Raw genomic sequence first — 25630 nt, 5'->3', positions numbered from 1 at the left:
CTATATTTTAGTTGTAATTTTGATGTGGTTGTGCGAAGAGGCGAGCCATGTCTTCCTATGTCACCATCTTGACCGGAAGCCTCATTGTGGTTTTAATTCACCTTTCTCTACTGGTTAAATAGGTTGGGCATTTTTTTCATGTGATTATTGGCCATACATGCACTTTTTAAATTGAAAAGTGTTTTGCAAGTGTTTTGCTCATTTGTTACTCACTTGTCTTCTAAAAAAACTTATTCATTGTTGACTTTATCACAGATGTCCTTGTCCCTTCCCTGGGTCCCTCTGCTCACCTCCACCTAGCCCTCACCCCAGCTTCCTTCTGGTCATGACCACATGGTTGTCTGTGTCTATGAGTACCTTTTTATTGGTGTCTGGCACTTCTTTAAATAATCTGGACCACGCCTGTCATCAGATATATGTATTATGCATGTTTTCCCTCAGTCTTTTGCTTGTCTTTCCGTTTCTTAGTGATGTTTTTTAATGAGCAGATTTTTTGATAATGTTCAATTTGTCACTTTTAATGTATTTTATGCAATTTTTTTTCCTAAGAAATATGTCTACTGCTAGGTCATAAAGAAGTTTTCTATTTTTTAATTTAGTTTTAGATTTAGATCTATGATCCCTCTTGTATCAGTTTTGGGGTTTGGTGTGAGATGGGTATGAGGTTAATTTTTCCCCCAAACGCTGAAGTTCTGAGAATGCTTGACAAGAGAAAGCAGCCCACACCAAACACATACCCATCAGATATTAAGTGGAAAAGAAGTTTGCAAAGGACATCGAGAAAAAATGCACCCAGCAAGCAAGAGGGAGATGAAGGATATGCCAAGAGTTGAGGTTAGAGTTCATCCTTTCATTTCTCAGCAGGCACCGGGGACCATGGCGTGTCAGACTACAGTGGACATGGTGAGTACATCAATGGAGGCACTGAGACTCGGCTTTAGAATAAAAAATAGGTGCTCCTCAGGGTTTGGAGTCACCAAAGGCAGAGAATGACTTCCTCGCAGGGGAACAGGCATCAGGGCTTCTCTCACCAGCTCCATGTTCCTGACTTGCTGTTCCGTGGGCCCTACTTACCAGCTCTCTGACTTGTGACCCGTTGGCTGCTGCTCATGGTGGGGAACTGGTGCCCGGCTGAGCCAGGCTAAGAGGACCCTTGGGATCAGGCCCATCCTCCCCGAACCCCGGGGTATCCCCATCTGGAAGGTTTCACCAGAGCCCTAAATCCCTAGCGTTAGAAGCTGGAAGAGTCAGAGAATGACATTTGATTTTGGAAAAAGTTGGTGAGTGACAGGTTTAAGAGTAAGACTAAAAGAGAGACAGACAGAGAAGGACAAATATTAAGTGACGGGAAGAACAATAGAGGCGGTGGGGATGAGCATAAGACAGAAACAGAGAGAGCCTCGGAAGACAGAAAGACTTGGAAGGCACTGAAGGAGAACAGGGAACGTCTGAGGGAGGGGAACAGAGGCAGAGATAGAAAAAGAAAGCGACACAGAGACCAAAGTGAGAAATAGAAACTGAGTAATGGAGATAACCAAGGACAGAGCAGGAGAGAGAGGATAGCAGAGACACATTGAGAGAGGCACAGAGAGAAATAAACAGAGAAACAGACTAAGACACACAGAGAAATGAAGTTGTTTGGGCAACAGGAGGAGACTGAGACAAACAGAGACAGACAAGATAGAGAGGAAGTGACTAAGGAAGAGGGGCACAGTGGGAGGAGGGTGGGAAGCAGACAGGGCAGAGCCTGAGGTCCAGAGAGAGACACGCACAAGGCAGCCAGCCAGGGAGCTGAGCAGAATTGGAGCCAATCAGCAGAGGGAGGGCATCACCATACAGAGTGACATTTCTGACATTTGACTTTAAAATACCAACATTCACAATGAGAATAATCATCCACTTATATTTACAGAATGCAATATGAAATAGAGCAGGTTTAGTTGGGAGTGAGGGTGGTTGCAGACACAAGTCAGTTACATGCAGAACAGGGGCTGAATCCCAACTCCTGGGAATTCCTCTTTCTAAGCCAGCTGCTTTCTTCTGTCCAGTGAACAAATATGTCCTGGTCCGGGAGGGCCAGGCAGGGAATCGTGAGGGTGTGGGACTCAGAGCCCACCCCTAAGAGGGCTCCTTTTGGCCAGCCTGAGCCAAGTCTGCAGCTGCTGAAAGATGCTCTGCGGAGAGGTGTGGAGAATTTTGAAAGTCAGATCCTAGCACCAGTGAGGGCAGGAACATGCAAATTGTATGCAAATACAAATGTAAATCACCCAGAGCTTTCTCTTTCTTACCTGGCGCCCTTGGCGGAGGCTGGGGGTGTCTGAGGGCCTCTCAGGTGCCATGTCCGAGCAGTGAGAGGCACTAGGGATGAGGAGGGCTGACACTGAGGGTCCCAAGTCCTGTGTTACACTGAGCACATGCCAGGGGTCTGCATCCCCTATCAAAAAAAAAGAAAAAAGAGAGAGAGAGAGAGAATGGTGTGCTGAGCTGGGGCAAGGGGCAAACTTCAGGGTCAGGTTTTGATGGCATGCTCACCATTAACGAACAGCACCTGGGTGGCCCCTGGTGTCTGGCCACCATAGTAGGAGTTGGTCTGGGTCACAGCCTGGACCATGGATGAGGTTGAAAGCCCGAACACCTTCTCACACAGCTCTAGCTGGGAGGGCAGTGCTGGGAGCTGGGAGAAAGGGCATCTAGGACCTTGACAGGTGACATCTGTGGAGGGAGACTTCTGTAAGTGTGGGGTATGAACCCAACTCTCCAGTATCCTTCAATAATCATTTACAGAGCTCTCCCCAGTAATGACCAATGAGTTCACAGACCTGCCAGAGACGACCCTCAAGCCCCAGATTGTGGTGGCCCAGGATGATGGGGCTGTGATGGGACAGTAATAAGGATAAAACAAAATTACTGCGTATGAAAAATAGGGTATATGCTCTCACTAGAAGCACATATGAAGTATGGAGATGCATCTGGTTGAGGGAAAAGAAAATAGAGTGTGTTTTTTGGATAAGGAAGGATATAAAGAACTTTTTCTTTGTAAGAAGGAAAAAGCAAAGTGATTTTGTCCAAAAGTAAAATGATAAAAAAAAATGAAAAAGACAAAAACTGAAAGATATATATAAGTTGCAGAAGATTTGTGGAAGCTGCAGAAAGTTTGTGGAGAGATCTCTAACAATAATTGTATGTATGGTCAAGCTAACGAAGATTGGGAGGGTAACTAAGTCAGTTGCATCACTTGTATGTATGTGAACCCTCACCAGGTCTTCAACCATGGCCATTTCAAAGTGCTATTAGACACAGTTACTGTTTTACTCTGATGCTTTGGAAAAAAATGTTCCTATGAATATGTTTCATCTTCAAAGAGACAACTTTAAAAACATAACACTGAACTGCATAAAGATTTATAGAACTCTAAAAAACTGGATCATAAAATTACTACCAAAAATATCAAGAACAAAAATTAATAACATGGGGCTAAATGAACTGAGAAGGATGACTATGATTTTTTATATGAAGTATTACTAGATTTTGATCTTTGTTTTTCAGATATAAGAATTTTTTACCCTAAACTACCTATGACCTACAATAATTCGGTAAGTTATACCTTTGCAAGCAGAATTAAAACAGCTTTTTTCCTTCCTACCTGATCTGTCTGGAAATTCAGGTACTCTTAACTAATCCTCATGTAACCATATTTAAAGATGTTAACTCTTAGATTCATGTTTCCAAGTTAAAGAAAGTTTCTTGCACCTAACTGGACTGTTCAAACAATGGAGGGCTTAAACTTAATGATTACCAGGAAGTGAAGCAGGCAGCACCTGTTGTGGACAACTCACCCAAGATTCCAGGCCTGGCCTGTGAAATCTATGCCTTCCTAAAATACGGGGATCAAGCACTCCCTATAATAGTTATTGCTTCCTTTGCCCTCTGATTTCTGACTAGAAAGATAACTCAACATGGGACATCATCTTTAAACCTATTTCCCAGGTCAAAACATGCAGCTGATCACACATATAGTCAAGACTGTTCAATGCCTGGCAATGTCAGCTCTAGTAAAGGTACTAGAATTTTCTCTTGGGCAGGTATTGCAGTGACGGCCACAGTAATAGCCAACCAGAAAAAAGCTTTCAATTTCCTTATGTGAGTTGTATTAGACAATAACATTGCTCTTAACCATATCCTAGCTGAACGAGAATGGGTTTGCTCTATTGTAAATACTTCCTGTTGTACTTGGTCTGGCAAAACAGAGAAAGAACTAGATACAATCTGAGCACAAGTCAAATGATTAAATATGGTTCCCACTGACACCTCATGGTCCTCTAATATCTTCAGTTGACTGCCCTCAGATATATGGATCCTGGTTTAGAATTCTACAAATGAGACTTAACATTTTGTTTGTTATTATAGAAAGTTCTGTCATAAGTCTTTGTGTTTTACATGGCTTGATGTTATAAGGACACCACTCTGGCAATACTCTGACAATGATTGCTCGATGTTTTGAAATGATCACCAAAGCCTACAAAATTTTCATGTAAGAAACCCCCAGAAACTACAGAAGATGTTTCTATGCCCTTAAAGAAACATAACGGTAAAGGCTTACTCTGTTCTGGCGCTCTCCTTGTTCAAATGTGGGCTCAGAACCCTAAAAAACCACTTTCCCTCCTACATGGGACACGACACACCATGAATGAACCTTCCTGGTGACAAAGACTGACAATGATATAATACACACAAAATGAGCCACTCGACAACTAAGAACCAATGATGATTTAATAACTGATCAGTGCTGCTTTCCAGTAGTTGATCAGCAATGTTTTTGAGGAAAGATCTTGGTGGAAAAGGAAGAATGTGCCCCAGCTAGATGGCTCACTTGGTTGGAGCATTGTCCTGCACACCAAAAGGTTGCAGGTTCGAGCCTGGGTCAGGATGCACATGGGAGGCAACCAATCAATGTTTCTCTCTCTCTTTTCCTCTCTCTAAAATCAATCAATAAATATATATATATATCCTTGAGGATTTGAAAAAAAGAAGCATAACAATATGTAATAATATAAACAGCCTCTTTAAAATGGAGTCAGAGCTTCCATGACAGAGGAACTGCTTTGCATGTCTTATACCTCTAACCTTTGGATGTTAAACAGGGGAAAATAACCTTTGGCCTGGGCCTAAAGCAACATTGTGCCCCAAAGAACTGTTTGCAAAGATAACAAGAAAGCAGATAGTATGATGGCTATTGGACTGAAAAATAAAACATTCTTTATAATGTTAATTCACTGTGTTAGTTTATCTGCACCAATGGAAGTAAATGCCTTCCTTCTCTTGATGTAATTTTTCCCTTCCCTTTCTCACAAATACCTTTTGTCTCTGTCTGCTAATTGGAAAACTATTTAGGTTTCTGCATGAATGAGCGCTTCTCATACAGGTATTCTTATTGACCTCAAATAAATGCTTGTTACCTACCCCCTATCACTTCAATAGGCATTTGGGGCAGGGTGGGGGAGGTGGTTATCAGAGGTGAGAGTAAGCCAGGCACTCACAGAAGCCAAACTCAGTACACGTCTGGTACAACCACTGGCGGTCACCCACGCGGGACACTTGGGGTTCTGTGACCCTCAGCTGGGCCAAGGTCTCTGCTCGGGAAACGCTTAAACACCTCTGGCCCAGGCTGTGTAGGACAACCTACAAGTCAAAGGTCAGATATCAGAAGAGAAGTTCCTGAGTTGTCCTGGGAGTCTATGATCAGAGGGGTAGGTGCCTGGGTCCCTGTGTATGAGAGGTTAAGGTGGGAGATGACTGGGACTTTATTACCTGTGAGACCTTGGGCAAGTGACTCACGAGAAAAGGAAGGTTCAGAAAGGTTCACAGCTGCCCAAGATTGCGCAGCGGCCCTGGTGGGCTGACCCTCTCACTGTGCTTAGGGCGACTCACCTGCACGGCCCGACGCAGCCCGCGGTACGGCGCCAGGTGGCTGCCGTTGCCCTTGCCCTCGAGGAGGAGTCCACAGAGCTGTCGCACGCTCAGCGGCGCCCCCGTCTGCCCGTCATACTGCACCGCACCTCCCACCAGAGCCTGTAGAGCCTCCAGCAGTTCCTCCCGGTCTTCTGGGCGGCCCAGGGGCGTGCAAGCTCCCAGCTCCGCCCTCAGTGCCTTCCGAGCCGCCCCTCCGGCGCGCAGCCGGCGCCCCACCTCCGCGAAGGCGGTGGACACCGCAGCGTGACACTGCGGGGGGAAGAGGCAGTGTCGGCGGAGACCTCCTGGGCCTGAGCCCCACCTGTCTCTTCCAGCATCATCCTCCTAGGCTCTGGACTTCCCCCAGCCTGACCCTCCTAGGGAGCAGAGCTCTGTAGTCCCAGGGCCGGCACTGAGGGGCACCTCCTGGGGGCGGGGGAATCGTCCCCAAGACCCCGCCCCGCACTGAGCCTCGTCTGCTGATAGGGTTCTCTCCGGGCCCCGCCCCCCTCACTCCGCCCAGTTGAAGCTCCTCCCTTCGGATGACCGCAGTTCTGCTCGGCCCCAGCGCCCCGCTAGGGTCCGTCCTTCTCTCCGGGTTTCCCCCTCCCCCTCCCCTCCCCCTCCCCCTCCCCCTCCCTCCCCTCCCCTCCTCCCTCCCCTCCCTCCCCTCCCCCTCCCCCCTCCCCCCTCGGGCTGGGCCGCTCCTACTTCCGGGGACCCGCCGATGGCCGCGCTCGTGAGGCTCCTGGACACCACCTGCGGCGGGAGCGCGGGAGGAGAGGCGCCTCAGGGACCTGGCCGCTGAGACCCGCCTCCTCCCGGACCCGCGCCCGCTCGCGCCCGCACCTCGTTGTACGCGGAGAAATCCAGCACGGCCCGCACCGGGGCCGAGGAGGCGACCGCGGCGAAGAGGAGATGCGGGAACTGCGGGGGAGAAGTCGTCAGGCGGGCTGAGGGCCGGGCCCGGCCTCCCGCCCCGTGCCCCGCGGACCTCGGGGGCCCCGGGCGAGCCCCGCCCGCTGTTCCCCGCACCCGCGCGAAGACGGCTCTGGGAAGCGCTCCTGGGGGGAGGGAGGGTGCGGGGAGAGCGTGTTCCTTTCACCCGAGACGGGGCCGCGAGCCCACCCCACCCGCCCCCGAGGGGTCCGGGACCTTCAGCCGCGCCCAGGCGGCCAGGGAGCCGGCGTAGGAGCCTCCGAAGCAGACCCAGGGGCTGGAGGCGGAGACGTTGAGGAGGCGGGAGAGCGCGAGGCGGGCGGAGGCCACGTCGGCCAGCCTGGGTGGAGGGGAGGCCGGCCGGTCACCTCGGGGGCCCCTGAGGGTTCCCGGCTCTGTGCGGGCGAGGGCGGGGGGCTGCCCAGACGCCAAGGCTGCTTTCTCCCGGGGTGTCTCGGGGGACTTCGCTCACTGTATTCCGACGGCGGCTGGGCCAGGGGGCACCCCCCCCTTTCCTTCCAGATGAGGGCGGGCGGAGAGGGAAAACACTCAAACCCGACCAATACGGGAGGGCGGGACAGTCAGGGAGAGTTCCTCAGGAGGAGAAGGGGTCCGGAGCCGGGTGGGTTCGAGTACTGGGGGAGGGGGAGACAGGTCTGACATCTCCTTCCCTGTCTTGGGCATTCTCTCCTCCCCGACCTTTCTGAAAGGGTTTGTTTGCAGTCAGTGCCATCCTACGGCCCTTAGATCCGGTTTAGCAGCAGGAGGGAGTGTTATAAGGGGGCTAAATGGTCATGGAAAGAAATACAATTTAAATTTTTTAAAAAAAGAAACCGGTATATCTTGTGAAAAGATTGGGGACAGAGAATAACCTAGAGGCAAAGAGATACAGAGACGGAGACTAGCGTGAGACAGAAAAGGACAAAGGGTTGGACAGACAGACAGCAAGCAGGAGAGAGAGACAAGTGTGGGGAGAACAGTGCCGCAGGTGAGAGGAGAGCGGTGGGGTTGTTGATAGGAGCAGGATGCCCTGAAGGAGGTGAGGCGGGGAGCCGTGCAATGTATGGGGAGCCCACTCCTTGCAGGAGCGACGGTTTAGAGGGTCAAGACAGCAATGTGCCTGAGTGTCGGGAGCGCAGCTGGAGCCAGGGGAGAAAGTGGAGGTCAGAGTTCACTGAGAGCCAGGGCCATGAAGCCCCGTGGCCACTGTAAAGATTCCACTGTACTGTGAGATGAGAGATGGGGGGGGGGATTGAAGTAGGGAGAGTGGTCGTCCAGTCTGTGCTCTACTGATCACTCTGGCTTCATCTGGGGAACAGACTGACTGCAGGAGCCAAGGGAAGAAAGGGAGACCAGTGAGGAGGCTGTGTCATCCAGGCCAGAGACCTGGTGGTCTGGACCAGCAGCCATAGTGGGACGGAATGAGAGAAGAATACAGTGTAGGAGAAAGTGGTAGGCAGGGATAGAGACCCAGAGAGGGAGAGAGAAAGAATAAGACGCTGAAACACAGGAAAACATGAGCCAAAGACTCAAGGTGAACTTCGGGCATTGGAGGGCAGACACAGGATATCCCCAGGCCCATGGTCCCAAACACTTACGCATGGCGGCTGGACAAGAATCGGAGTTGGGTCATGCTCAGGCCCCCAGCAGGTATACTCAGACCATAAAATCTGTGTTCCAGGCCTATCACCAGGGCCCCCAAGGCTGGGGCTAGGGCTGCAGGGTGCCCTGTGAAGAGTATGGAAGGGGGTGTGCGGTGGGTGTAAGCCCTTGCAGCCCTTAGGTGTTGAGGCACGGCAGTATGCAGCTACCCTTCCTGGCCTCCACCAGCTTCCTAGCTATGTCTACCCACCCTAGCTCCTTACCTCTCATCACTGAGCCCGGCCCAAGGCTGCCCTCGCCCCCAAGATGCAGGAATATGGGTCCATCCTGGCTGGCCCAGTGCTGGTCGTTTATCCAGTACCGCTAGGAGGTGGGATGAGGAAGAAGAAACAGGACTGTGAGCATTCTGACCTATTCTTTACTTCCTGTTCGTCGCAGTCTGTCTCCCTTACTGGGTCTTTCTTTATATACTTAGTGGCAACTGAAACAGGTTTGTTTGTTTATTTATGTGTTCATTTCCAGCCTGTTTGTCTCCTCATCCAGAATGCAAGATCTACAAGAGCAGATGTTTCTGTCATCTTTTTCTCTTATATGCCCAGGGTCAATGATAGTGGCAAGAACATGGTAGGCACCTGTCATATATTGAAATAATAATTGTAGAATAAGTAACAAGTGCAGGTGGATTTAGGAATAGCACCTAGTTGAGATGACCTTTGGAGACTGTGCACAGAGTAGGTGTGAAAAATGGGAAGTTTGCCCATTTGTTCAATAGATATCTTCAAGTGCCTCTTGTAAGCCAGGGCTGGTTCCAAATCTCTGCTGCATGTCGAGACCTGGAGCTGGGTTTAGTGTTTAATCTGAAGAACAGGGGAGCTGAGGGGCAGTGCAGAGAGAGAATGAGAATTGAAAGACAGGACTGGAGGACCCCCAAAAAAGTAGGAGACTGGGGAAAGAATTGGGGGAATGGGGGCATCGGGCACATCCAAGACACAGGTGGCTGGACTAAAGGCCATAAGGGGTACTGACAGCAACACCGGGTGAGGCTGAGGAGCAGAGAGGTGGGGAGACGTGTGGAGACAGGGGAAGAACGGAGGCTGAGGGACAAAGTGGAGAGGAAAGGAGAGGGCAGTGGACTCCCCCTCCCCTGGCCTCACCTGTAGGAAGGACCGCCTGTCGGATGCGTTGAAGGGGTCCAGCGGCTGCTCCAGCCACCCCTCTTTAGGGAGGGTCGTGGTCCCTGGGTCCAGGCTTAGTCTCAGGACAGAGCTCTCCTGAACTCGCCGAACGTGTGCACCGAGGCGCCTAAGAAGGGAAGCTGTGGGTCGAGGAGGGGAGGGAGTCAGGCTGGGCCACCTTAGGACTCCCTACCTGATCGTCAACCTCCTCCTACCTGGAGCTGAGGACCCCCAGAGGGAAACCAGGAGCACAGGGCCCAGCCACAGGGCAGGGCCCACGGCCATGCTATCCAGTGCTCTGCGCAAGGGCTCTAGGGATCTTCATCACGTCCCCAGGGCTGGCCTTTAGATTTATAGTCTTTCCTCAGGAGCTCAGGTGTGCGTGTGTGTGTGTGTGGGGGGGGGGTTGTTTTCTTTTTCTTTCAGACGCTTGTCCCAGGACAGGTCAAGCGTCTGTAGGAGCCACCAACGCGGGGCAGGGACGCCAGAGTCTGTGTCTAGAGGACTGACGATGTGGCACCTGGATATCCAATTTCTTCTCTCTGCTGCTGATTTTCTCCTCTTCTGGTCCTGTGACCTCCATTCCTCCATCCCTCAGTCTCCCATCATCATGCAACAGTCCTCTCCCCTCTCCCCACCCCCGTCCTTCAGTCGTTGTTAAAATGGGCTAAACGAGAAAGTCTCCTTTGAAAAGAAGGGTGTTCTTAGTTCTGAACACACAGGAATGTTAGCGAGCTTTTTGTTCTCTTAAGTTAAACGACAACCCTGCAGCTGGCTGGTTGGCTCAGTTGGTTAAGAGTGTGGCGGTAAGGGTGCTAAAGTCACGGGTTCGATGCCAGCTTCTCTCTCCTTACGTATTTAGTTTTGCTGCAGTTACTTCACACATGGAAATAGCCTCTCCGATGTAAAATGAGGCTTAACTCCATTTCTTAATCCTCAGCAGTGACACCTACCTTTTTTGTCCCTCTCTTCAAAAGAGGGAGAAAAAACAACTTGTGATAAAAGTGGCATGAAGCCTTCAAATAGAAATTTTAGTAAAGAGAATGAGGGTAAGAGAGTAGGGGTGGCCCCGGAGGTGAGGTGTGTGTCCGGTGGCCACTGATCAGACGAGCGCCACGGTTTCCTTGGCTCCGTTAGCGCTTCATCTCTTTGGCTTCCTCCTCCTCTGCACTTTTGAAATTGATACTTCTCGTTGTTAAAAGTGCATATTTTCCTTTTCTTCCTTTCTTAAAAAAATTAAATAATCGGTAGTCTTCCAGCAGAATTTCTGTCCATGGCGACAGATTTTTACTTCGTCTGGATCTTCAGCACCAAGGACAGTTCTGAACACACGTGGCATTCGGTAAATATTGTATTTGAAGAGCAAGTCAGAGTGTGTTTTCAAAAGTTGGGATTTTGTTTGCGAATCTGATTAATACACCTATGTAAAGGAACCAAAGCCTACCAAACTCACCGTTTAAGACAAAACGATGTGCTTGCAAAGGCCACATTACTGTATAGAATACACAAGAATTTCAGAAGTGAACAGTTAGTGACAAGTATAATCCCAGCAAAAATGGCATTTAGATGTTTCAGATTTGACAAAGGGGCATTTTGAAGGGTGGTGAAGTTAAAGCCGGAGCTCGTTTAAGGAGAGAGCGATGTCAGGAAAGCACAGTCCCTTCTGGAGAGCCAGTGGCTGATGTGAGCCAGGGGGCACTGGAATCCAGGACTTTCATGGCCTGAATGGCTGACAGCACCTGGCTACTTGGGAAAGATGATGTTGTTTGGCACTCAAAAGCTGTTTACTGAACTGAGTCCATCTCTCCCTGGCTGTCTTTCATGAGGTTGGGGTTGAAAGTGATTGGCTGTCTTCCAAACATATGTTCACAAGATGATTATCAATGATAGATGGACTTGGTTCTGGTGGCCACCTGTTATGGTTAAAGAACAATCCATCTTTTCCTAAGTGTGTGATCAGTTTACATTTGCAGCATTTTACTTTGGCCTAAAGTAAAGGCCAAAGTCCTTCCTTCCTTCCTTCCTTCCTTCCTTCCTTCCTTCCTTCCTGTCTCTCTCAATATCCAAGTAATATATATTAAAAACACCAATTTTATATCGGAGCTTAACTTTCAGTTCAGCGATGGGATAAAAAGCAGAGATGAAGTTAAGGAGAGGGTGAGGATGGGCCATGATCATAGCATGGATGATGGCAGAGTTGGGGATACAACACTTGAATATAGGGAGTACATAAATGGGTAATAAAAAGACAATTTTTATTTTGGCCTTTGTGCATCAGTTCAGCTAGAAATAATCTGTTATGTGTGGTGGACACTAAGTCATGTAGATTCTCTTCACTGCTTAAGATCCAACGTCTCGTTTTACCAGAGTAAAGACCAAAGTCCTTAAACAGCGACCTCACAAGCCTCCACGTGCTCTGTCCCTTTCATTCTCTACCTCTGCCTGCTCGGCCCATCCCGCGCAGTTACAGTGGCTTCTTGACCCCCTGCACACATCAGGCACGCCCCTGTCTCCGGGCTGCTCTCTGCGTGTCCTGACCAGGGCCGATGGGGATCGCCCGCGTCTGAGGACCGCCACTGCGTCCAGGCGCCATCAGCTCTGCCCGGACGGACAGGGTAGAAGATCACTCGTTCAGCTAGGTGAGATCTTGTTATATAATTCTTGTAACGTAAAGTCCGGGACTGTAAATAGACAGCGAAAACTTCAGATTTGGTGGAAATAGACCTAAAGAGATCCAGATAGAAGATTTCTGGGGGAAAAATGATGTTAAAGACCACGCTAGCAAGCTGTTTCCGCCCGGTTTCGAACCGGGGACCTTTCGCGTGTTAGGCGAACGTGATAACCACTACACTACGGAAACACCGCTGGGGAAGGCTCTCTGCATTCTAGGGTGTTAGAATGAACCTTGAATGCGCTCCTGGCCTCCGCGAAGTCTGAGCCCATCACTCAGCACGTGCTGCTCCCGGAGCCCCGGCGACAGGCCGAGCACCGGGCTGGGGAGCTCAGGCGCCCGGGAAATTTCATTTCAAGAAATGTCTCGGCCTGGATAAAAACTAGGGGTGGGTGGAAATGGGAGGGAGGAGGGGAGGGCTGGGTGGGTGGGTTGGGATGGGAGTAAAAGATAGAAAATTGTACTGCAACAACAATTAAAATAAAAAATATATTTTTAAAAAAGAAGTCGCGGTATGTTCTGCGCTCATTCCTCTGACTCTCGTCTCTCGGTGACTGTAATTACCCTTTAGGAGCTGGGCCGACTGGCAGAGCTCCGAGGACAAAGGCACTTTTCTGTTCCGTTCTCCGTCTCTATTGTCACGGCTCTGAGACGTGTGCACTCGTGTCTGATGTGCCGGGACGTCTCACAGCTGGAAGGTGACCTCCGTGGTTCACCCCACTCCCACTGTCCCAAGTCACCGTCCTTCCCGGGACTGAAGCTGCCTGCCTTTCACTAGTCTCTAACTGCACCTCCCCCCCCCCCACACACACACAAACAGAAGGCGCCGAGTAAAGTGTTTTGTCCACAGACTCGCCATGAGGGAAGGGGTCCCCAAGCTGATCGAAATGATGTTTGTACATAGTGACTTAGTTGCAATAAAGTTGCTGCCTGGAATGACAGCTATGAGAGTCACAGGGATTTCTCACAGAATAGGGGCATCCTCTCTGGTCTTAATGGTCGGCGAATACTCGCTGAGGGAAGCAATGTGACCTAAACGGGAGGAGGTTGAAGGGCCGGCGAATGGAGAGCAGATTCCTGCACCGGGTGAACCTGGACCAGAGCCTGAGTGGGTCCGAGAGCTCCGATTCTAGGTGTGAACCAGAGCTCGCTTTTCTTCCTTCCTTTTTCTCGTGGAAATTCGTCCCCCTGACAGTAAGTAAAATGACACGTGGGGGGTACAGAACCCAGGGAGACCCTCCACAGTAAGAATTTAGATTTAACATGAATGTGATGGGCAGCGAAAAGTCTACCGTTCCAAGACAAACATGACAATTTCCATTTCCATCCAAAGACCTCTTGGCTTTGGTGTAAATGAATACTTTGAAAGAAGTCCACAGCGATCAGCCATATGTACTTTTAGTGTTGGGGGTTAGTCCTCATCTTTCCTTGCTGAGCACGTCCGCCCTCAGAGACAAAGTTCCCGGACAAGCTCTCCTGCCCCTAGGGTGAGCCGGTTGCTGCAGAGCAGTCTCCCAAAGCCTCAGCCTTTGCGGAGAGTGGGCAACACTGAAAAGCCATCTTTCCAGGGAAGGTTGGGCTCCCTTTCTTTCCACCACCTTGCGGGGTGGAGTTGGGAGCGGGCGCAGGGCACTGAATATTTTCTGCTCCTTGAGTGTCAAATGGCCTCACAAATGTATTATTCATAATCTTCCAGGAGCTAGCAAATCTAGTTAGTGCTAACTTGGTAACACTTAAGAAGAAAACTCAGTCTCGCCACCGGGATGGCCGAGTGGTTAAGGCGTTGGACTTAAGATCCAATGGATGCATATCCGCGTGGGTTCGAACCCCACTCCCGGTAGGTTCCCATTAGGCGCTCTTTTACCTGAAAACAAATACTTAGATAAACCTAAAATTGAACTAATTTAGATTTTCCAACCTAACTGTCTAAAATAGTTGGCTTTGGGTAACTTACATATAATGTAATTACATATTTGTATTGAAATCTACCTTAGTTGTTTTCTGTGTTTCCCTTTTGCTCTTTGTTTCTTAAGTGTTTCTTCGTCTCTTTGACATATATGAGCATTTTTCATGATTTGATTTCATCTCAACTATTTGTATTTTACAACAATCTTTAGTGCATTCCCTGGGATTCTCTGTACACAACTTCAATTAGTCAGCCTGCTTTCAAATAATATCATGCTGTTCCTGTGTAGCGGGAGCTTACTCCCTCCTATATTTTGTTTTATTGTCATCATACATTTTGCTTTCATGTACATTGTTACTGTACAGCATGTTTCTACTGCTTTTGCTTTATGTAATCAATTATTTTTAGTGTGATTAAAATTGGGAAATTTTCTTATTTGCACCTACATTGTAACCATTTCTGTAGATATTATTTCCTTTGTATCTCTCTGGGCTCATATTTCTTCTTCCCAAAGAACTTCTTATAATATTTCCTATTTACAGATCTGCTAGTAATATACTCTTCAGTGTTTGTTTGTTTGTCTGAAAATATCTTTTTTTCCTTCCCTTTTGGAAAATATTTTTTGTTTGGTAAAAAATGTTAGGTTAAAAGTTATGTTTTGTTTTAACTTGGTCCCTCAGCACTTTAAAATGTCATTCCATTGTCTTCGGGCATACCTAACTTCTGATGAGAAGTCTTCTGTTCTTTTTATCTTTTTTTTTTCAGCTACATGTAACATGTATTTTGTCTTTGGGTGCCTTCAATATCACCACTCTCTCTTTTTGGAGGAGGGTGTGGTCAGCAGTTTAAATATGATGTAAATAGGGTTTTTTCTTCTCTCCTATATGTATTGCTTGTGGTTCTGTGACCTATTTGGAGCTGTGGTTTGATGTATTTCATTACTTTGTGAAATTTCTCATTGGATCTTCAAATATTTTTTTCTGCTCTTTTCTTTCTTCATCTTCTAGGAACCCAATTATAAATATATTAGACCATTTGACATTAATTCATAGCTCTTTTCATTTTTCATTCTTTTTTTTCTCTTGGCATTTCAGCTTGCGTAGCATCTAATCACCTACTTTCAAGTTCATCACTTGTTTCCTCAGCTCTCTAGTCCACTAGCATATTAAAGAAATTCTTTGCCCTGACAGGTGTGGCTCAGTTGGTTGGGCATGCTCCTGCAAAGTGAAAGATCCCTAGTTCCAGTCCTGGTCAGGGCCTAGAGTCCTGTTGGGACACATACAAAACCCCGTCTCCTTCTCCTTCCCTCTCTCTAAATGAATGAATGAATGAATGAATGAAATCTTTAAAAGCATTTTTAATCTCTGTTAGCATGTGTGTGTTTTGAGTTTTTAGTGTATCAATTTGATTTTTAGTTTCCAACAATCTACTCAAATTTCTCTTGTTTACGTTTGCAGTCCATCTTTTCCACTAGAGCCTTTAAAATATTAATCATGAGTATTTTAGATTTCCTGATAGTTCCAGCATGTGGGGCATATCTGAATCTCCTCTTGACAATACGTTGTTTTTTCTTGTCTGATAATTTTTCGTTTGCCATCAGACATAGTGTGTAGGACTGTAGAGGGTGAGGTAGTGTTTATGCCTGGAAATGGGCATGTCCCTTTTTGTAGGCTATTAACGTGTGAGGCTGAGTCAATTTAAGCAGAAGTCGGGATATTTTTGTGCTTATTGTTGTTGTGAATTTTTTGGTGCATACCTGTCTTCCAATTCCTCTGGCTTTGCTTTGGGTTTAGGTTGGGGTTTAGTTTTCTGGAGTGCTTTCTAGTGTTTTTGCCCTACTCTGAACTTTAGGCCTCGCCTGCCTGCATGGGTTTCAGAGAGGACTTCTCTGTGGCCTGTTGCCTTTCCCCAGGGGTAGACCTGTTGCTTGGGTTTGGTCCTCATGCAGTGGGGTTGTGCCAGGGTCTGCTGCAGTTCAGCCTCAGTCTCGGCGCATGTACCCAGATGTCGAGGTGGGGCTTTCTCAGTCATCCCACTCTTCCCAGGAAGTTGGCATTCTCTAATTGTCGGGGCCCGATAAAGTTTTCTGACACTCTGCCAGGGTAAGCAATTTTATTCTTTTATACTTTCTCCAGTTGCCGTGAGTTTCCCGTCCCCCTGATGTAACGGTATTTGCTGCCACTCCCTTAGCAGTAAGATATCTTTTGTTTGGGGGTGCACCCTCACCTCTGTGGGCCTGGACTATGGAGCAGGCATCCTCTGGCCTCCCGCCCTGCCCAGTCTGTCCTGTGATATTCAGCACATGTTTCAATCTCCTTTGGAGGATGTCGATCCCAGTACTCACAGCTGGCCCACACTTGCTTGGCCTTGAGCAATTCATTATAAATACTGATCTTGAGCTGCACTTTCCTGGCCCTCTTGCATGAAAGACCCATCTCCCTCCACTGTTATCAGGTGAACCAATGTTCACATCCCACCTCTGCTTGGAAGCACCTCAGCTCTCTCAGGGGTTCACGGAAGGTTAAGTTTAGGGTGAACGCTAGAGTCCTCTAGGCTTTTAGTCTGAAAATAAATGGCGGCATCCTGTTCATTGCCTCCCACACGATTCTGGGCATGCAGCACGATGACAAATCACAGTAAGTCACAGACAGGCCTACTTATACTAACAGCACATGAAAGTCAGGCTTTTGTCTCCCTACCCAATGACCCACACTAACAAAGTAAAAAGGGGTGCGTTGTTAAGGCATAAACACAAAAGAACAATAACAGGAAAGTAAAGAGTAGCAGCAAAATGTAAAAACCAAATGGCTGAAAGATGAGTGTGATACTCAAAGAAAGCTTTGTTTTAGGCCAGAATTGAAGTTAATAAACATGTAACTTATTTCATGGAAACCAACTGCCAACGTTGAAGAAATGGGTGGTTGCATTTGGAGCGAAAGTAGGTCCGGGCCTCACTTGCACTTCTTCCCACATGGGAGGGGCGCGAGCAGCAGGCAGGAGTTTCCGTAGTGTAGTGGTTATCACGTTCGCCTCACACGCGAAAGGTCCCCGGTTCGAAACCGGGCGGAAACATGGTTTTTCATGAAGTGCCCTTGATTTCAGAAATTTCAACTTGTTTATATATATATTGCTCAAATTTTTGCGAGAGAACACTGTCGTGACCTTAGTCGTACAAATCTTTAGAAAGGCTCAGGAAAGGCACCCATCAGCGGGCGGCCGGTTAGCTCAGTTGGTTAGAGCGTGGTGCTAATAACGCCAAGGTCGCGGGTTCGATCCCCGTACGGGCCAACAGTACTTTTCCACATCCACCTCCCTGGGGTCACTGCTCACCTCCTACAGCAGCTGATTGCCACAGAACGACTTGATTTGTCGGCTTACTTTTGTGTGTTTGTTCTGTTTTGTTTAGTCTATGAGAGATACCGTAGGAAAGGACTCCTTGTACCTCTCTGTGCAAAGCTTGAGGGAAGAGTCGTGGAGGAGTTGGAGAAAGCTCCTCCTTCCCTGGTGCTCTGGCTTAGTGGGCTCCGGACCGTACCGCGGGGCGAGGGCCGCAGATTCCAGCCCGCGTCGTCCGGGGGCACAGTTCAGGGTTTCTTCTCCGGACCCTAGTCCGGAGCTCAGACCAGCGGCGACGTCTGACCGTTTCCCCGGTCGTTTGAGATTTGAGTGACACGAGGGGGTGCGCGATGGACACAGATAGCACCGCTTCCGCCACCTGCTGCTCTCCTTGCTCGCGTCCCTTCGGTTCCCAGGACAATTTTACTTCTTGTCTTGATTACACAAGGACCCACGTAGAGTCTCTGCCAGGGACAGGTGGGGGCTCAAGAAACCCAGGAAGGTGGGTTCCCTCTAGTGACCAGCTCGAAGGCAACGCCGGGGAAAAGTCAAAATATTAATAAGGGGCACTTAGTACCCCATTGTATGTTAGATGATGTACTTAGCGAGTTCAAGTACAGAAGGGCCCGACAGACCTGGCTGCCAGGAACCTGTGCCCGGCGGCAGCTGCGCGGGCGTCTTTCCTGTGACGCGCTCTCAGGGAAGCGTGAAAGTAAATTAATTCTGTATAGGTGACAAAAGACTCAAAATGGGTGGTTGTAATTAATTTATTGCTCATAATTTTCAAAAGCGAAAGAGCTGATGAAAGTCAGCAATATAGAACAAACATAACGCCTCTAACAAGGAAGTTTGGCTGTTCCTGCGGCAGACAAAACGTGCTAACCGCCAGTGAGTCTTATTCATCCACGTCTTGGCCACTGTGAATGGTACTGCAATGAACATAGGGGCACATATACCTTTACAAATAAATGTGTGTGTGTGTACGTGTTTTGATAGATATCCAGAAGAGGGTTTGCTGGGTCATATGGTAACTCTATTCTTAATTCTTACAGGTCCCTCCCTACTGTTTTCCATAGTGGCTGTATATTCCCACCAACAGTGAATGAGGGTCCCTTTTCTCCACATTCTCCCTAACAGTTATTTGTTATCTAATTGATAATAACCATTCTCACATGTGTGAGGTGCCATCTCATTTTGGTTTTGATTTGCATTTTCCTAATAGCTAATGAAGTTGAGCATCTTTTTGTGTATTTGTTGGCCATTTGTATGTCTTCTCGGAAAAGGTGTTCAGATCCTCTGCCCATTTTTTAAAAAGTGGATTGTTTGTTATGTTGTTGCTGAGTTATATGAGTTCTTTATATATTTTGAAGTTCTTTTTGCCGGGCAGAAGGTTTTTTATTGCCGTAGTCCCATTCATTTATTTTTGCCTTTACCTCCCTTGCCTTTGAAACTCATCCTTTTCTATCAACTATAGAAACCATATTCATTTTCCCTTCATGCCAGTCCCTGATGTTGTGATGCAATTATCTGACCCTGTATAATTGAAAGAATAATTCAGTATAGGCTTAATGAGCTATGTCAATTCCTTAATACCTCTCTACTTTATTTAATGGCATGTACCCAGTTGAAAATACAAAACCAAACAAGAAGGCCCCGCTGGGATTCGAACCCAGGATCTCCTGTTTACTAGACAGGCGCTTTGACCAGCTAAGCCACAGGGCCCCCTTTTAGGTGAATGTTCAGTTATATCATATTTGTAACGTTTTTTGTGAACTGTAGTAATTTGCCAGACCTACTTGATTTTTCTGACAGAGAACACATCTTGTTTTTCAATTCCTTCTAAAGCAGAAACATCAACATTAAAAATAAATGCATTCTGTACTGCAGTATTTTAAAAATGATCTTAAATTCAAATGAATGAAATTCCTATTTCATGGTGACTGTTGCCCTCTAGAGGAAATGGTGGAGATTGCACCACATTTTCAATTTGTTTCTCTATTATTTACGTAAATCTTTTTGGCCACAAATGTTGAGTCATTATTATATTTCAGGTACTTTTCTAGGTATTGGCGGTAGATCAGCGAACAAACACACAAAACCTTCTCCTATAGAATTTGTATTCTAGAGGAAGGTAAAGAAAGCAAGTTTTAAAAACTTGGTCTCCATACCCCAAGCACACGAGCAATGCCAGAACCAATTCGGCAGTCGCCAGAGCCCACGATGCTACCTTCTGAGCTAATTCACCGCACGTGGCAAGACTGTAACACTCCTTGTGTCTCATCTAACCTGCACGAGAAAGGAAGCAAAGCTGAGGACACACGGATTCGGAGGAGACTGGCATCTCACCCAGACCGGGCCCCGTCAGGCCCCCCCTTCAAGGACAGCCTGGGCCTCGCGATCTGCGGATCCCCGTGGGGCCGTGGGGCCGTGGGGCCGCAGGAGGAAACGCCGCGGGGCCCCGTCCTGTTCTGCTCTCGAACTGACTTGGTTCCTGTCCTCAGACACTTTAAAACTGAGCGGGGGGGTCGGACTTATGTATTTCCGTTGTCCCCGTGTCCTGCTTGCTGCCACTCCTCTCCTCATAAGCAACGTTTCTAACTTATCTTACATCAGCATCATTTTGATCACATGTATTTTTTAAACAAAGTTGACTTTTTGTATGTGTGCATATATTACACATTTATGTAAACGGTACAGTATATATTCTTATGCTTCTAAAAAAGCATTGTGACTCTAAAATCCATCTATGTTGCCCTGTGTACACCTGTCATTGTTTCTACCTGCTATATACAGTCCTGTGGTTAATTGCGGGAACTTGATTTTCTTAAGGATTTCTCTTTTTCCTCCCCTATGATTTGTACTTTGAGGTTATGCTTTGAGGGTCTTTCTCTGCTACTCAGTTATAAATTTTCTCTAAAAAACGTATAGATTTCCCTTTTCACATTTGAAACATTGATCAACCTGGATATCTAGACAAGTGTACAATTCTTATGTGACAATCTGTTGGACTCATGTCTTCTAGTGCCCCAAATTTTGGTTTAGTAAGGGTGTCCAGGGTGCACGGGTGCTCATGTAGCACTCCACACTTCTTGATCGTAGCCTCCTCACAGCCCATATGATTATGCGTTGAATAAAATGCATTTCTGTTCAAGTTCTTGTAAGCCTGGGCCAGTGTCCAGGGATCTGTGAAGTCAAGCCTAAGCTCTCCAAACTGTAAGTAGTACTTTGGTTCTTACAAGAAAAATACATGAGATAAGAGTTGTTCTATGTTGCTCCAACAAGTGAGTGGCAACACTTCGAGCTTAAAGTTTATAAATATATCTGCATGGATTTGATCCTTGCTTGATCTTATCTTCTAATTCATCTTTTTCAATAAGAACTGTAGACCACTCTCACTGGTGCCAGAAAACCTGTGAGTTTCTGTTTTGCACTCAGGCTATTTGATTCTTTTTCTCTCTTCGATAATCCTGCACCTTACCGAAGCCTGGGAAAAAATGCTAGTAAGCAGTATTTCATAGGCGCGTGGCTGACTCTTTCCACCACGATCCTAGCTCACCATAGATTTGGTATAATCACCCTCAGTCTATCTATCAGTGTCTAAGTCTACTGTAATTTGATTCTAAGGAATGAAATTGAGAAGGCCTTGAACAACACAAAGGAGCTGTTAGGATCAGTGGCCCCCAGACAACCTCATTAGCCTGGTGGCCTCACCAGCAACTTGGCTATGGAAAGGCTCCCAACACTCACAAAGGCTCTGGAGGGCAGAGCCCAGAGTTTGCAGGAGACTTGTCAGACGAATGCTGTGTCACTCTCCAAGGATGGAGAGTGGGAGAGAGACTGTGTAAGGGAGGGAAAACTCTTCCTCCACTTTCTTATGGTCTTTCTCTGGGCCTAAGAATTATAGGAGAAAAACATACACATTTTACTAAATAATTTTTACATGCACACGAGAGCCTGCACAAAAAAGTGAAGTCTCTGAGAACAACACTTACACACCAGGCTGGACAAACATGAACACTTGGCAAGACAAAGGGGCTGGGGCTGGGGCGGTTAGTAGAAAAGTGACTAGGAAGATGAGGGTTAGTTTAATAAGTGTTTTTTGTTTGTTTGTTTGTTTTTTGGTTCAGATTTCTCTGAGTCTCAACTTCCTGTTTCTGGTGATAAGAATGTTTCTTCCTCCTGGTGTAGAAACATACTTTTCACATGGGAATTTTATCTCCTGCTTTTAGAAAGGAAAATAAGGGCCAGAATGCCCTCCCCCGTTTTTGCATCTGTTTTTTTCAAGTGCCTTTAATTCAAAGTAATCAATACGTCAGAAGCATATGTATTTGGGGGTGGCATCCTCTGACCTCCTCCAATGCAAAACATTTGCCTCTCATTTCAAGCACAAATATCCTAAGCATAACTCAGTGAGCAGTCCCCAGCGGCCGGTTCTGACCCAGTTGTAAGTAAAGGGAGGGAGGTCATGGGGGCAGTGCTCTTCCGTTTATAAAGATCCATTTATCCAGCACCTGTTGATTTTGACAGATGGTGCAGACCCCACAGTGTAAGGTGCGTGCCTACGGGGTTCTACCACCATCACTGCTCTGTCTGCAGCACCTCGACAGGTACTGGGCATGTGGTGTGGTGGACGCTCCAAATAAATAATCTTGTAATGAATGGAGAGACATAGAAGTGCTCCAAGGGTGAAGAACGTGGTTTTAGATAATCTTTTCCCATGTGTTTACAATGACTGCTTGCTAGGAAGATGCACGGGAATTGTAATTTAACACCAAAAAGACAAAGACAAAAACAAAAACCACATATTCCAAAATTACCTTCGAATCAAATAAAAACATTTTCTACATACTTACTCAGAAAAGTGGACTCTTTGTACTTGTGGTTCCATGGTGCAGCGGTTAGCACGTCTGCTTTACACGCAGAAGGTCCTGGGTTCAATCCCCAGTGGAACCAATGCTAGGTAGGTTTTCTCCCCTTCCCCTCCCAAAGGCAAGAGAAGGGGTATTTTGCTATCCACTGCCACACACTCTGGCTCACATCGAGTGTCTGCTTATCGCTAAAAATGCTGCTGTTATTTCTGCTTCTCCGGACTCCGTGAAAATTACAGAAAAATAGGTTTTAGGTGAGCCTGAGCTGGAGACACCGCTGAGAGGCCCATCCTCTCACTTCAAAAGTGCCAAGTCCACAGGAATTCCTAAAATTTGGGAACTGGGGGGAGGAGGGAGGACCCTCAGCGGAGAAATGTGTGGGTGGGACTGATCAGGGGCTGCAGACCAGCATGGCCTTCTAGAAGCTCCAACTCCAGCCCCCACCTATCAGGGAGGAGACTTCAGGGTTATTCTCCTAAAATCAGGAGACAGGTCTCTGGCCTTGAGAGCATGGTAGTATTTGTTGCCCTTGATGGTTGCGGTTCCTCAGTAAAAGCAAGAGAAACCTATGAAAACCGTACACAGTGCGTCCTCCCCAACCTCATTTCTATTCACAACAAACTCAGAAAGAACCAACAAGAGTCAGCATTTCTCTCTGCTCTCATCAACGTCGCTTGCGCTTGTTCCACCCAAGGGACAGTGCCTTTCCAGTCCTGTCCATAGGCGTTTCTGTTCCTGGGCCTCACACTTCAAGACTAAGAAGTCCGGTTGTGCAGGAAGCTCCCAGACCAATCAATATTCAGGCACTCATGGAAAGGTCCAATTTAGTTTCATAACCACCCTCGCTCAGTTTACAGCAGCCACCCAGAGCTGCACAGTGTCAGGAGCTGGTTCCTCCGAGTCCAGACAGACAGGTACCCATCCTCACACATGCAAAATGGAGTAGAAATAGCACACAGAACAGGGGCTATCGAGGCAGATGTGGTACAATGAAGGACATGATACAGTGAAGAGGACTAGGAAGCAGTCTTAAAACTGAGCGGCTGGAGGAATGTCCTCCAAGACATTTCAGCTCAAAACCTCCTCAGTCTCCTCCATGTGAGTTTTAGAATTTACATCAGGTAGACAGGTGGGGAAGGATGAGGCTAATTTAGCCCTAAGGGAAGGCTTTGAGAAATCGAAGATGTCATCATGCTGAAACTTTTAATAAGCTGCTCACAATATGAGAAAGGAGACAGAAGACAGTAGTGTTTGAGCTCCCACAATCCACAAGTCCAGGGCAGGTGTGTCATTTGTGCATCTGAGTGTGGCGCTGTGGAGAAGTAGGCCCGTGGAAACTCCTCTGGGGACTTCCTTGTCTCCAGCCACCTCCCCTTCTCAGGTCAACTCTCCTCCACACCCACCTTGCCTGGTCCACGAGCCCCTTTGTAACTACTGTGCAAACAGTAGAGGTTAGAGACAGGAGCTGTTCCTCTGAGCCATGATTCCCCCCAAGGGTTCCTCCAATTTCTCTGCAGATTATCAGTCTACAGTTTCTGAGCACTTGCCTGGCCACAATACTTGGAAGTGCCTGACTCATGGTCAGTTCATGGTCAGTTGGCTGGGAAAGGTGGCACAGGAAACCTGGACCTGCACTTGAAGTCATTTTCTCATGTTCAAAATGAAGTTTTCTACTTTTGTTTTTATTACCTCAAATTCTTCTTCAGGACTCCTAGGCAATGCCAAATGGACCTGAGCAGAGTTACAAAGAGGAGCATTGAAGAGAAAGAGAAAAACAAACACACCACGAGCACTTTGTCTTTGGCAGGCTTAAGGGGGTGGTAAGGCAGCACGACTAGATGTGCCTTTGTCTCTCTTGCTTCTGAGTAGATTGCAAATCCCTTCAACCTCGCAGGGGTTTTGCAGTCTGCACTGCAGTTGAAAAAGGTGGGAAGGTGCACGCACAACTTCAAGCTCCTGCCTTCAACTCAGCTTCCAACCAAGGTTGCCATGGCCCCAACACAGTACTAACCACCACAGTATCAGTGTGCGGCCGGGTCTACCTACCTCGGTCCTCTCTCTACTCACTTCCCAGTTTAGCTCCACTTACTCTCAACCAAAATAGCCCCACTGTGCTCTGTAGCTCAATCCCTGTTGTCTTCAGCGCGCATCCTCACCTGACAGCACAGGTCTACCGGTCTCCTCCACACCGCCTGCCATGGAGGCTGTTCTCCAGCATGCATTCCCCTTTGCAACCTGAGCTGTTGTGAGGTCAGGAAAGCAACACACGTACTCCAAAGGAATAGGACCACGAATTTACCAACATGGGTGTGTAACTTCTGATGTGCTAAACCAATAAACCAAAACCTAATTCTCTTTGGAATTAAATACTAAGTAAAGTGGAAGTGACTGCTAAGAGAATACGGCAAGTTGTGTGTACCAGCTCCCTATGACAGTGTGAGTGGCTCTGAAAAGAGCCTTTGTTTCCCAGAGTTCTTAACCTGGTTCCTCCTTACTTGGTCTTGTGGTGGCTCTCGGTCTTCTTGGGCAGCAGCACGGCCTGGATGTTGGGCAGCACGCCGCCCTGCGCGATGGTCACCTTGCCCAGCAGCTTGTTGAGCTCCTCGTCGTTGCGGATGGCCAGCTGCAGGTGGCGCGGGATGATGCGCGTCTTCTTGTTGTCGCGCGCCGCGTTGCCCGCCAGCTCCAGGATCTCGGCCGTCAGGTACTCCAGCACGGCCGCCAGGTACACGGGCGCGCCGGCGCCGACCCGCTCGGCGTAGTTGCCCTTGCGCAGCAGGCGGTGCACGCGGCCCACGGGGAACTGGAGTCCGGCCCGGGAGGAGCGCGTCTTGGCCTTGGCGCGCGCCTTGCCGCCCTGCTTCCCGCGTCCAGACATTCTCACCTGGGGACTATCTTCACTGTCAAGTATAAAAGTAAAACTACAGGGACTGCATATTTTATAAAGGAACTTGGGAGCGAAAATGCAGGTGTGTTATTGGTCAAGTTTTCAGCTTCATCCTGACCAGTGAAAACATACACTTGGGATTCTTGCGTTCTGATTGGACCAAAGGAAATTTTTAAGTTCAGATTAGCCACCAATCAGAGAAAGTACTTTATCACCTTATTTGCATGTCAAGTTGTATATATGGAGGACGGGCACGTCATACTCCACTATCACTTTGCTGTTTTCTACCGTGTGTCT

The 25630-nt window shown here is 47.7% G+C and overlaps 2 protein-coding genes and 6 non-coding genes across 8 annotated transcripts; 4 read left to right on the top strand and 4 right to left on the bottom strand.

Annotated features, from left to right (window-relative positions):
• Window positions 1-1940: 1940 nt before the first annotated feature.
• Window positions 1941-9950, bottom strand: PRSS16 (serine protease 16). Its single transcript, XM_045850670.1, has 12 exons — window positions 9881-9950; window positions 9645-9805; window positions 8754-8853; window positions 8487-8616; window positions 7105-7228; window positions 6799-6876; window positions 6661-6708; window positions 5929-6219; window positions 5538-5679; window positions 2533-2712; window positions 2289-2434; window positions 1941-2174 (listed from the first exon to the last, which is right to left on the bottom strand). Exons 1-12 carry the CDS (start codon window positions 9948-9950, stop codon window positions 2106-2108), a joined length of 1539 nt encoding a protein of 512 aa, XP_045706626.1. The 3' UTR covers window positions 1941-2105.
• A 2502-nt stretch (window positions 9951-12452) lies between these two features.
• Window positions 12453-12525, bottom strand: TRNAV-AAC. The gene has a single exon. It is a non-coding gene; the product is annotated as a tRNA-Val (tRNA).
• Window positions 12526-14093: 1568 nt separating this feature from the next.
• On the top strand, window positions 14094-14176 carry TRNAL-UAA. The gene has a single exon. It is a non-coding gene; the product is annotated as a tRNA-Leu (tRNA).
• Window positions 14177-17241: 3065 nt separating this feature from the next.
• TRNAV-CAC lies at window positions 17242-17314 on the top strand. The gene has a single exon. It is a non-coding gene; the product is annotated as a tRNA-Val (tRNA).
• A 142-nt stretch (window positions 17315-17456) lies between these two features.
• Window positions 17457-17530, top strand: TRNAI-AAU. The gene has a single exon. It is a non-coding gene; the product is annotated as a tRNA-Ile (tRNA).
• A 1696-nt stretch (window positions 17531-19226) lies between these two features.
• TRNAT-AGU lies at window positions 19227-19300 on the bottom strand. Its single transcript has one exon. It is a non-coding gene; the product is annotated as a tRNA-Thr (tRNA).
• A 3158-nt stretch (window positions 19301-22458) lies between these two features.
• TRNAV-UAC lies at window positions 22459-22531 on the top strand. Its single transcript has one exon. It is a non-coding gene; the product is annotated as a tRNA-Val (tRNA).
• Window positions 22532-24828: 2297 nt separating this feature from the next.
• LOC123826649 (histone H2A type 1-J) lies at window positions 24829-25324 on the bottom strand. The gene has a single exon (XM_045850678.1). It carries the CDS (start codon window positions 25322-25324, stop codon window positions 24938-24940), a length of 387 nt encoding a protein of 128 aa, XP_045706634.1. The 3' UTR covers window positions 24829-24937.
• Window positions 25325-25630: the final 306 nt, after the last annotated feature.

This window comes from Phyllostomus hastatus, unplaced genomic scaffold, assembly GCF_019186645.2.
Source record: "Phyllostomus hastatus isolate PE091 unplaced genomic scaffold, TTU_PhHast_1.1 phas_contig_840, whole genome shotgun sequence".
NCBI classification, from domain to species: domain Eukaryota; kingdom Metazoa; phylum Chordata; class Mammalia; order Chiroptera; family Phyllostomidae; genus Phyllostomus; species Phyllostomus hastatus.
This window is presented reverse-complemented; position numbering and strand designations above follow the sequence as displayed.